The 13177-nt window shown below is 40.4% G+C and overlaps 1 protein-coding gene across 1 annotated transcript in view; it reads left to right on the plus strand.

Moving 5' to 3' along the window:
* unc5a (unc-5 netrin receptor A) overlaps positions 1 to 7015 on the plus strand; it is a 712676-nt gene extending 705661 nt beyond the window's left edge. Inside the window, exons 15-16 of the mRNA XM_070877285.1 lie at positions 4148 to 4326; positions 6850 to 7015. Coding sequence (XP_070733386.1) covers positions 4148 to 4326; positions 6850 to 7015 — 345 coding nt within the window. The remainder of the gene's footprint in view (positions 1 to 4147; positions 4327 to 6849) is intronic.
* The last annotated feature ends 6162 nt before the right edge of the window (positions 7016 to 13177 follow it).

Genomic DNA, 13177 nt, shown 5'->3' on the forward strand with positions numbered 1-13177 from the left:
GTGGCGAGAGAAACAGAATTAATGTTTCAGGTCGATGGCCCTTCATCAGAACTGGCAAAGGGTTTGTTTTTCTCTCCACAGATGCTGCCTGACCAGCTGAGATTTCCAGCATTTTCTGTTTTTATTATTTATTATACATTGTGGATTTGTTTGTTCAGTAAATAACATGGTATAATGTGCAAAACTAAGAAAAAATGTTTACCAGAATCTGAGGGCTTTGTGGATTCTGGCCATTCTAAGTAAGCTTTTATCAGCGCAGCTTCATCCTTGTCTTTGTTTCACAGATCTTTAACACGGACACTTCTCATGTTTTTTAAAATAGAAATCCACCTTCTACTATCAAGACCAATAACTTACATTTCTATAATGCCTTTATCATTGAAATATGTTTCATAGTACTTCACAGAGGCATAATCAAAAGATGGATACTGAGCCAAAGGAGAGAGTAGGCTAGGTGACCATAAGCTGGTCAAAAAGTGGATTTTAATGAGGGTCTTAAAGGAGGAGAGGGGAATAGGGGTGGAGAGGGTTAGGGTGGGAATTCCAGAGTTTGGAGGCTAGGTGACTGAAGGCATGGCTTCCAGTGGTGTTGCAAAGGGGGAATGGGGTACCACAAGTGACCAGTGTCCAAGGAGCAGAGAAGTTCAGGAGGGGAACTGTAGGAGGTTAATGAGATAGGGAGAGGTGAGATCTTAGAGGAATTTAAACACAATTGTGATCATTTTAAATTTGAAGCATTGGGATACTGAGAGCCAATGTAGGTCAGCGAGCACAGGGATGGTGGGTGAGTAGGATGGTGTGGAATAAGATATGGACAGAAGAGTTTGATGAGCTGAAGTTCAGGAAAGATAGAGGATGGGAGGCCATCCTGCAGAGACTTGGAAAATTGTTTTAGGAGCTGCTTATTCAAATAGAAATCAGATACAAAATTAAATTTAAATACTCCATGGATATAAAGACATGGATAAGGGTTTCAACAAGAGTAGCTGAAATTGGGGCGGAGGCAGGTGATGTTGGGGTGGAAGTAGGCCGTCTTTGTAACGGAAAGGTTATGGGGGTTATAAATTCAACTCAGGGTCAAATAGGATGCTTATTTTGCTTAACAGCCTGGTTCAGGCTGAGACAGTGACTGGGGAGGGCAATGGAATTTGTGGCAAGGATATGGATGGACAGGGGTTTGTGGTAGGGCCCGAAGACAATGGCCTTGGTGTTCGCACAGTTTAACTGGAAAACAATTGTGACTCATCAACAACTAGATGTTGGACAACATTATGACAGCATAAAGGCAGAGGTGGGGATTGAGGTAGAGGTGGATGTTTTCAAGGTACAACTGGAAGCTGACACCACATTAGCATATCATATTAGCAAGGCAGCATGTAGGTATGGAAGGAGAAGGGAGCCAAGGATAGATCCTTCAGGTCCTTTGGGGATGTGCAGGGTGGGAAGAAAAGTCATTTCTGAATGGGCTCAGACTATGAGAGAGTGAAGATGGGAGCATACCAGGGAACAATTGGGATAGGAGCATGTTAAGGGAAGCATGACATCAAAGGTGGAGGTGAGGGAATAGTTGAGCAAGTATATGACTACAGAAGTATTCTGGCAAATGGAAGGCCAAAGACTTGGTAGTTGGGAGTTTCAAAGTGCAGTTGTAAGCATGGGAGGGGGGAGGGGGGGGGATGGCGGTTGGTGAGGGTGAGAGTGAGAGTTTTTTTTTCCCAATGGCAGAATGAAGATGCAATGGATGGGTTAAAGGGATATGGTTAGTGAGGGATACAAAGAAATGCTCAGTAATTGAGACCATGAGAGTAGATAAAGCCATGGTATATAGCAAGGGTGAGGAGTGGCTATGAATATGGATGCGAGTTTAAATGGAGGAAGAGGTTTAGGGAGGATAGGAGAGCCGTGAATTCAAAGGAGGGATGGCAAGGGGAGCTGAGATGGAGGTTTAAATCATTAAGAATGAAGAATTGCTCATTATAGATTCTTGGGGTGGGCCCAGTTGGGGGCAGGGGGAATGTTGACAGTGAGGGTTTCTACTTCGTACTGCTCTCTCCATCTGTCTGTTTATTTGAGGGCTATTCTGGGTCAGCATTTTGATAACAATTGCTGCAGCTAATGGCCTTTTCAGTCTATTGCTTCCTCTTTTATTGTTTTTTTGCGCTAAAATATAAAGTTCATGCTCCCCAAAACATGACCTTCCCTCCATCATAAGGACAGAATTGTGGATTTTCGCTGATGATTGCATAGTGCACCATTCACAACTCCTCAGATAATGGATCAATCCTTGCCCACATGCAGCAAGACCTGGAGAACATTCAGGCTTGGGCTGATAAGTGGCAAGTAACATTTGCATCACACAAGTGCCAGGTAATGACTATCTCCAACAAGAGAGAGTCTAATCACCTCCCCATGTCACTCAATGGCATTATCATCGTCGAATACCCCACCATCAAGATCCTGGAATGTCAACATTGACCTGAACCAGAATTGGACCAGCCACATAAATACTGTGGCTACAAGAGCATGTCAGAGGCTGGGTATTCTGTGGCAAATTACTCACCACCTGATTCCCCAAAGCCTTTCCACCATCTACAAGGCACAAGTCCGATGGAATACTCTTCAGTTGCCTGGATGAACGCAGCTCCAACAACACTCAAAAAGCCCAACACCATCCAGGACAAAGCAGCCCACTTGATTGGCATCCCATCCACCACCTTAAAAATTCACTCCTGAAACCACCAGTGGACCGTGGCTGTATTATGTACCATATATAAGATGCACTACAGCAACTCTCCAAGGCTTCTTCAACAGCACCTCCCAAACCCGTGACCTCTACCGCTGAGAAGGACAAGGGCAGCAGGTGCATCACCTGCAAACTCCCCTCCAAGTCGTACACCATCCTGACTTGGAAGTATACCACTGTTCCTTCATCGTCACTGGGTCAAAATCCTGGAACTTCCTCCCTAACAGCACTGTGGGAGTACCTTCAACACAAGGACTGCAGCAGTTCAAGAAGGCAGATCACCACCACCTTCTCAAGGACAATTTGGGATGGGCAATAAATGCTGGCCTCTCCAGCGATGCCCACATCCCATGAATGTTTAGAAAAACTGCGTAGAGTTTGGTAAGCCATTTTAGAACAGTTATCACAAATGTGAATAAATCAATCATTAGGAAAGATCATTAGGCTTTTTTCCAGTTGTTAAACTGTTTAATATGCATGATTCCATTTAATGTTCTACTTGATGGTTTAACTTACCATAAGTAATAAATGTAGTTGTGTAAAAGCACAAAATTATCACTTAGATTGTTGTTAATTTTAATTAGGAGTTTTAGCAACTGAAGTTGAGACAATCTTACTGCATGTTCTTTAAGTAGCTATGATTGGGGTTGTCAAGATGTGTCTGAAGATAAATGAATGATTGATCTTGAGCAACATTCAGATCACAATAATCATTAACAACGTGCAACTATTGCATATAAATTTATTGCTTTTTGATGTCATTAAATGTGTCTTCTAAAATGTTCATGTACTGTACTCACTGATTTTTCTGTCAATACTTGTAAGTAAAGTAAATATTGGCTGCAGAAAGTTGGCCTTTATATTGAAACTTATCTTTGGTTTGGAACATGATAACCAATGCCAGTCAAACTTAAGAACTAAATGTGATTGGTTGAAAACTTATTAGGTGAGAAAATATTGTTCTATTGAACATTAGTTTAATGCCAATGGGTAATATATTCAGTAATTGTGGTCACCAGGCAATACAGCAGAAAGCAAGGTGCTGAGATCAAAAAGCATAAGCCACTTTCACTAAGTAAAATGGTTTCCCATTTTAAAATATGCTCAACAGTATAGTGAATAAAACTTTGTTACTTTAAAAAAAAAATTGTAGATGATAACCTATTGGCTTAATGGTCCCGAAATTATTTGTAGGTTGCGATACTGTGGTCAACATTCAGCTTATTTTAAATCTGTATCTGTCTATCTCACTCTCTCCAAGAGACAGCGCATGCAAGGCAAATGAAACATTTGATGGACTGAACTCAATATTGTCTCTGTGGATTTTAATTATTTTGATATGTTCCCTGAATAGTTGAAATGCATTATAATAGGCTGAACTAGAATTATTTTTATTCTCTTAAGGATGCAAGGCAGATAGACTTTCAATTTATGGAGCCAAACAACTGTGGCACATCTTTAGCAGGACCTTGTGCTTTCAAAATCCCTTATCTGATCAGACAAAAGATTTGCAGTAGTCTGGATATTCCAAGTTCAAGAGGAAGTGACTGGAGGATGCTGGCTTATAAATTGAAATTGGACCGGTGAGTCTGAATAGATTTATACAATCGTATTAACATACAAGTAATAATTTTGCATGGTTATGCCCCTGGTGAGGAGCCTCGCATGACCAGAGTGGGTGTTTGAATCATTTTTATATTGTGGAGCATGGATCAGAGGTATGGTTATAACATCAGGAGTGGTTTCTTGCAAGATTACCTTTACAATATGAATCAGAGAGTGGTACAAGTTATCAAGAGACACAAAAGTCTATATATTAGTCATAGGTGGATATTATTAGTGTACATTTAGCAGACCAATTGGAAAAGCATCGATCAAGATGTTTCTATCCATGCTTAACGCTAAGGTGCTACGGAACAATGTAATGTAGATTGTCTTGGAGATGAGGAAATGGGACTAAATATTGAAAACATCAACTGTATCAGCAGGAGGTAAGCTGTAGAATAACGCTTCTTCTTAAATTTTAGCTAACTCTAAGTTCTAAACCATGTTTGCAAACGTTCTACATCTTTTGAGCAGTACCTTTGCCAGTTATGGTGTAGCTCCAATGTAGCAGCAGCAGAAAAGTACCATTATCCCATATCTGAAAAACAATAATGATCATAACATTGATGATAAATGGCACTGGAGCTGGGTAAAGGGTATGCCAGTTTAAAAAGGAGCAGGTTCACAGTTGAAATGACTCAAATTTAAATTTTTTCCTATAACTTCACCTTTCCTGGGTCAAACCCAATTATTTTAATTTGAGCTCACGGGAATTATTTTGAGGTTATTTCATCCTCCTTGCTTCAGTTTTATTTTTCAGAAGCACCTTTCTATTTTAGCATCTCTTTCTGGTTCATGCATATTGATAGCCTAATGGTTGAAAAAAAATGAGTGCTGTGAATATTAAGTATCCAAGCTGAAAATAATTTGTGTCGTGTGCTGCTTCTTTGAATTGAAAAGTCATCAGTCTTAATTCTTATATCTATATTGAAAAAACAATGAGGAAATCTTTGGACTGATTGACTGGGGGTGGGGGTAGAGGAGGGGTGCCAAAGTTGGATCAAAATATACAGTATTGCATTACTGTTCCCACCTTAAAATAAAGAAATGAGATTGAGGTGAAAGATGGGTTCAGAGGTATTAATTCACTCCTGATTACTCGCGCATTGTTAGCAATTATAATTGTTACAGATTTCCTTTTTGCTTTATATTGTACCACAGTCATTCCATATAGCCACTGACAAGTCACTTGAGACAATCTCAATATCCAGTCTGCACTTCTATTTAATAATATAACATTAATTTTATTAAGAATCCCTCTTGCTGCTCTTGCACTTTTGTATACTGTTTGTATAGTTAGAAGCAGTATGTCTTACTACTGAAATAGTTTGATTTGCTCACAGAACCCATCATTGGAAACCAAGAGACAAAGGGGCTGAAATTGTCCCTTTCCTTAAAGCTGTTACCCCTGAAAATTGGAGGCCATGCTGCCGAGTGGCTGCCGACTTTTCATGGAATGGCCGCTGATAGCCCAATTGCCCTCCCGAGTTTCCCCAGCGGTGCCCCGATCCCCCCCACCGCTCTGCTGCTGCTGATCCGTGGTAAGCGTGTCATCGCCGTGCACACCGCCGATCTACCCCCACCCCAACGGCAACATTCCCCTCGGAAAATCTTCAGTCCGCCTGATAGTGCCAAAACAAGCTTTCACCCGGTAGTCCAGTGAGGCTGTGGCCTTCTGCAACGGCAGTGTTGCTTCCCTTAAAGGGAAGGGCTCACTGCCACTGCCGCCATGATTCTTTTTGTCGGTCGATTGCCAGGTCAGCCTGACAAATATGCCCCCAGGTTCGGCCAGGCCGCCAACAGGCAGCCTGGAACCCCTACTTACCCAAAATCAAAGATTACATTTTGAACTATGATTTTAAATGAGCCCACATCCCAAATATGAATAATTGCACCATAGTGAACATCAATCGTCAAATGTTGCTTAAGCAAAGACATTCTTTAGGTGTCTGTGTATATCTTTGTAATGCTGTGACCCAGAATTAATTGTGCTGAAATCTAAGAATTTCTTGTACATGTTTACCACAATTGTGCGCAGTATTTGCACCAACTGTCAGAACTTAAAATATTGCGTTATACACCTTTGAGATACAATAATTAGTGTAGTATCTACAATTAAGGCATATTTTACCTCATTCAGAAACTTTTCATGTGTCTCTTGAAGGCTTTGCACAAGCTGTAATTACGAGGTAAGCTGGATGACCTGCTCCCAGTTTTTAGTCTCGTGTCAGCTTTTTAGCTAGGAAATACATCAGCACGAACCAATAAAAAGGTGGGGGAATATGTGGAAAATCAAATTGCATTTCTGTTGCTACTTTATTCAGAAGTGTTGAGGGTGATATATCTATATGATTTTTCCTGTTGGACTGTGAAATGCTAAAGACATGCAAGATAATCTACATTCACATAATTCTGAAGGTAAATAATCCATTTTCTGAATTAAAGGCACTTGAACTTACTAATGAAACAGTTCTGAAGCATTTTTTTTTGTATTTTAACAGGTATCTCAATTATTTTGCATCTAAAGCTAGTCCTACCTCTGTGATTCTTGATTTATGGGAAGCTCAGCACTTTCATCATGGCAACCTGAACCATCTTGCTATGATCATGGCAGAAATGGGAAAGCAAGAGCCAATGATTTTTGTCGTATCAGAGGCAGAATGCTGAGGTAGTTTGAATATGTTATTGACAGATTGTGAACAATCATTTTAAAAGAAAACGTATTCAGAATCAACGGAAGTGTTGCTTAGGCAGTAATTCTCTTCATCCCAACCAATATCTTAACAATGGATTAAGGCTTCTGTGTAGATTTGCTACTTTTGTGAAAAAACATTCATGACTGAAGTTGATTTTGTATTGTTAAGTATGTTAACTAATTCAAAAAAGGGCGTCAAAAGAGTAACCATATGGCCCTCAATGGCTTATTTGATAAATATACCACATGATGCAGCACAGTGCAAGAAGACGAGGAATGGCCCTAGATTCAAACCTTTCCCTGTTATTAAATTAACCAATTACAGCTAGGATAGCAGAGGGGCATTGTAACTGTCCTCAGTGTTCCTAGGCTAGGGAATGGAAACATCAGCCAGAGTCCATGCTCTTGATGATTAACTAATGGCATTTTCTAGAAGTGTGTATATGTGGAGGCAAGGTAAAGAAAGGATTGAGCTAAATGATACAGCTTGATATGGTGCAGGCGTTCCACTCTGTCAGGTTTTAGCCCAGATAGGTGAAGTTGAAAATCACTTCCAGGGTTATTGCCCATCACAAGGCTAGTATTCTATTTAGTTCAAAAGGTCAGCATATCAAATTTATAACAAATTTATTTAAGAGACACACCATTTTATTACTAATTACCAGATTTTGTTTTTTTGAACATCTCAGCAAATATTTATACTGTGTTTCACATTAGCCCGGATTGTCCCGAAAACCTGCACCGACAAACCAGCGCAAGTGTACGGTAATGTCCGTTTACGGTGCAAGACATTGAAGAAATTTGGACATAAGTGAGTTACACCCCTTTTTAGGCTACACCAGAATTTCCTCGCCTTTTAGGCCAATTCCCCAAAACGTCCTTGGATTTATTAGTAACTATCTTCTATTTATGGCTCCTAGTTTTAGGTTCTCCCACAGGTGGAAACATTGGCCCCAAAATTGACGGGGCAGATTTTTTGGGTGGGGGAGGGGAGTGGGGGGGGGAAGAGTGATGGAGTTTTGAACGGGTAACTCGGGAAGTCCAGGTTTTCTCCGCATGCTGTGCCGATTTAACGCCACAGTGTGCGTCTTTTTTTTAACAGGATCCCCGCCCGGAAATACAGCCTGCTTGACAGGCTTGCCTCCCAGTGGGAACAATCTGGAGCAGGCCGTCAATCAGGTGGAGAGCATGCAGCTGCTAATGGGAACAGCCGGGGGGGTTGGTGGGAAGGAGCTTCTGATCCCTGACCTTGGGGAAGGAGTCATTTTGATGGGCGGGGGAGGTTGTGTCTGATGGGTGGGGGTTTCTGGGGGTTAAAATTACCCCATTCTCTCTACATCTATCCTGTCGAACCCATTCTTGCTTTTTTAAAGACTTCTATTAGATCTCATTGAAGTCTTCTCTTTTCTGAAGAAAAAAGAACCAATCTGTTCAATCCTTCCTAATAACTGTAATCACTCAGTTCTGGTGCCATCCTTGTAATCCTTTTTTGCACTTTCTCCAGTGCTTCTATGTTTTTTTTCTCGTATGGAGACCAGGGGTCCGAAATTGTCATCAGCAGGAAATTGGGGAGAGCAATTCGATTAATCCAATAACTTTCTGCCTGGTGGGAGTTAGAGGGAAGAGCCAGAAAATTCGGCTCTTTAACTCTGACACCGCCTCCCAGCGCTTTGGGGTGCTGTAGGGGTGGGTTCCGGTTGGGAGCAGGGTGGTGTCCGTCATCGGCGCACTGACCATGTCAGGGCAGCGGTAATGACGTCAGCGCGATGCGGACGTGCCGCAACATTCCTCTTCTTCACTTAAAGGGGAGGGACGCTGCGAAGCCTACATTGAGCCCACTGGGCCACCAGGGAGCATTTTGGCTGGATCAGCGGCCTGGCACCCAAGTCGGGGTAGCGGGCTGCCTATTGGCGGCCCAGCCGAACCAGCGGTCGCCATTGTTGGGCCGACAATTGAAACAAAATGGCGGCCGCAGCGGTGCGCCCTCCCCTTTAAGGGCGGCTGCACTGCCCATCTACTGGAAGATTTCTGCTGCATGAAGCTGTCGGGGGCACCGATCGGCGGCATCCACGCTCCCGTGGGGCAATTTCCCCCGCAGGGCGGAAAAAGGGCTGTAAGTGGTCGGCGCGCCACGAGGGTCGGAATGTTGGGGCATGATGGAAACCCGTTCTTGCTGTCCCCCCACCCCCCCCCCCCACCCCCCGATCCGGGGCAATTCTGGATGGGTCGCCGCCCAGCGGAAAGCTCTTAAAGGCAGTAATGGGCATTCAAGAAGGGGGCAATTTCCCCCAGAACTATGCACAGTACTCTAAATGCAGCCTGACCAGGGTCCTATACAAGTTTAACATAACATTAATACTCTTGAATTCTACATCCCTAGAAATAAATCTCAGTGCTTTGTTAGAAATTTTAATTGCTTTACTGACCAGCAATGCTGTCTGTAATGATTTGTTCACTTGTATCCTTACATCTCTTTGCTCTTCTACGCCATTCAGTTTCTTATTTTCTAAGGTGTAGGTGATGTTTTTACTTTTCCTACCAATGTGCATCATCTCACATTTATCTATGTTAAAGTTAATTTGCCACTTTAAGTGCCCAGTTTGCAAGTTTTCTAATGTCTTCTTGTATCATGTTGCATTCTTCCTCAGTTTTAGCTATACCCCCATCCCAGTTTGGTGTCGTCTGCAAATTTTGATATTGAGTTTCTTGTTTCCAAGTCCAAATCATGAATGGAAATTATGAGTAACAGTGGTCCCAGCACTGATCCTTATGGAACACCGCTTTTTATTCTCATCAATCTGAATAACTCCTTCTACCATTACTCTCTACTTTCTAGTTTTTAGCCAATTTGTTATGCATTCAGCTATTTGTTCCCTGACTCCACGTGCCCTAATCTTTGTCATAAGCCTACAGAGTGGTACCTTATTGAAGGCCTTTTGAAAATCCAAGTATATGACATCTACTCCAGTACTTTGGTCTACTCTTTCAATTACCTCTTCAGATAATTCTATCAGGTTAGTTAAACATGACTTAGCCTTTCAGAATCCATGCTGACTATTTTTCATTATATTTTCTGTCTCTAGATGCTCTTCTATAATTTATTTTAGTATAGATTCCAGTACCTTTCCTATCACTGATGTTAAGCTACAAAAAGGGATATAGAACAAATTTCTCACAGTTTATCTGTCTCTTTGATTTTCAAGATTTTCTTCCAGTTTATCTTCTTTAGTTCCACCCTCATTTCATCATAAATCATCTTACTTACACCATTCTCAAAATCCTAATCTTGAACCTTACTATGTTGTGATCACTACTACTAAGATGCTCTCCTACACTTACTTCTCCAATCTGTTTGGTTCATTAACCATTACATGATCCAGCAGTGATTTTTTTCTTGTTGGACATCTTACACATTGAGTGAGAAAGAAGTTCTATATCCCTTTTTGTGTATAAGAACATTAGCTGTTCACCACTCCTCTGGCACTAGTTCCTCGCCAAGAAACATATATATATATGCACGCAGGCACACCAAAACTAGTGCCTCTGCTATCTCCTCCCTAGTTTCCTTGAGTATACCATCTGGGCCTGGGGTTTTATACTTTTAGTTTTTCTACTTTGTCAATTATTTTCTCCCTTTCTGTCCTAACTGTATATTAAAATTATTTTTAAGCTCATCCTCTAGTGAAGTGTCTATTTTTTTTATCTTCTTTAGTAAAAACTGAGAAATATTTATTTCATGCTTCTGCCATTTATCTGTTATTACCTGTGAGTTTATCTTGCTCATCCTTTAGTGGTCCTATCCCTACTTTAATTTTCCTTTTGTTATTTGTATGTCTATAGAACACATTATCGCTTTTTATATTCTATGATTTGATTTCATAATTTCTCTTTACCTTCCTGATCTCCTAAGTTAGTCGTAATCCCTTTTGTCCTCATCTCCTTTAGTAGTTAAAGTCTTCTTATAAATCTTTTTCTTCAGATTCAATTTTTCCTTTAGTTCTTTATTTATCCACGATGGCCCATAATTAGTTTGTTTGTTTTAGCTTTTAGTGGAATACATTTCTCTTGAACTCTATCGATTACCATTTTAAAGATTTCCGACAGTTTATCTGTCTCTTTGATTTTCAAGGTTTTCTTCCAGTTTATCTTCTTTAGTTCCACCCTCATTTCATCATAAATCTTCCCACTTATGCCACTCTCAATCCTAATCTTGAACCTTACTATGTTGTGATCACTACTACTAAGATGCTCTCCTACTCTTACTTCTCCAATCTGTTTGGTTCATTAACCATGACAAGATCCAGCAGTGATTCTTTTCTTGTTGGACATCTTATATATTGAGTGAGAAAGAAGTCCTGTATACACTGTAAAAACTCCATTTCCTTTTTTCCTTTCGCTACTTCTTCCTGCCCAGTTATTTTGGGGTAGTTGAAATCTCATCATGATTATTATTCTTTGCCTGCTACTCACTTGGTAGATTTGCATTCATATTTCTTCCTCCAATTCCCTTCCACTTTTTGGTGATCTATAGTATATCCCTATTAGGGTGATGGATTCCTCCTTGTCTTTTAGCTCAATCCATATGCATTCTGTATTTATCTTACTGCTAGTTACATACTTTTTTCCACTGCCATTATGTTATCTTTAACTAGTACAGCTATTCCACCTCCCCGCCTTCCTTCCTAAATGCATTATATCCTGCAATATTTAGATGCAAATTCTGTTCTCATTGTAGCCATGTTTCATGTTAGTCATCCTACTATATCCGGATCCTCTCTACAAATTATTGCTTCCAGTTCATCCATTCAGTATTCTAGTCTCATAAAACCGAGCTTCAGTTTGCCTACAAAAAGGTTGGAGAAGTGGATGAGAGGGCATCCCTAACTGTAATTTCTAAACAAAAAACATTCTAACAATATTGGGGGAAATCAAACAGAGGATCACATGATGCCTGTGCATCATGAAGACTTCCAGCGACCTAGCATACTGCTTATTGGTAGTTTGTGGCAGTTGGAGCTAGAAACAGTAAACAGTCAGAGTAACCCAACCCCATAATCTTGCATGTTTGGGATCTGTGGCGGTCTTATCTAAGTTCTGCTATTAGGATTCCTATTCATGGAGCAGCTCCATCTTGAAAGCCTTCATTTATAATTGGAAAGAGGTTAATTCTATATAATTTTAATACCCCTCTGCCCTAGGTAGACGCAAAAATCTCACAACACTATTCAAAGAGCAGGGGTGTTCTCTCCCCAAAGTCCTGGCCAACATTTGTCACTCAACCAACACATAAAACAGATGATCTGGTCAGTTATTTAATTGTTATTTGTGGGGGCTTGCTGTGTGATATTGGCTGCCACACACGTCAAAAATGCTTCATTGGTTGTAAAGCACCTTGGACATTCTGAGATTGTTAAAGGCACTATATAAATGCAAGTCTATACTTCCTTTTGTAGAAGGTGGTTATTATTTAATATACTGTATGTAGATTTTGACACCCTACATTGATGTATTAGAGGAATCTAAGTGGAGAGTGAAAAAGAATGAGTTCAAGATTTGAGATGGGTTAGAGAGACACACAGACCTGAATTTGTTTTACTGCAGAAGAGATTGAAAGAAGGTATGATTCCGTTTTAAAACTTCTCAGATAATATAGATATAACTAGGCTATTTAATTTGTACCTGGACCAGAGTACAGGACACAAGTACAAATCCAACATGCTTCCAACAATGCAGATTCCCCTGCATTGAGTGTAGCAGGTAGGTGCAATACATAACCAGCAAAAGGAATTAATGTGTCAGCCAACTATTTATTTACTCTTTTTATTAAAAAAAAATAAAATTAGTGAAATAAAACAAGATTGAAAAAGTTATAGAGAACTATAGACATAAATTAGTAACCACAATGTAGAATGTAATTTCTATCCTGAATGAAAGTATCAAGTAGAAAATGCAGCTTGTCAGGGTTGAGTAATGCAGATTGTAAAGTTTGATTAATATTCTCGAGTTTTTCCAAAATGTCACAGAACTTCATTATCATAAAAGTTGTACCTAGAATCATACACAGGAGGCCATTCAGCCCAACATACCTGTACCTGCTATTTTACCAAGAAATCTAATTAGTCGCATTACCCTGC

The sequence above is a fragment of the Pristiophorus japonicus genome, chromosome 4, assembly GCF_044704955.1.
Source record: "Pristiophorus japonicus isolate sPriJap1 chromosome 4, sPriJap1.hap1, whole genome shotgun sequence".
In the NCBI taxonomy this organism is placed as follows: Eukaryota; Metazoa; Chordata; class Chondrichthyes; family Pristiophoridae; genus Pristiophorus; species Pristiophorus japonicus.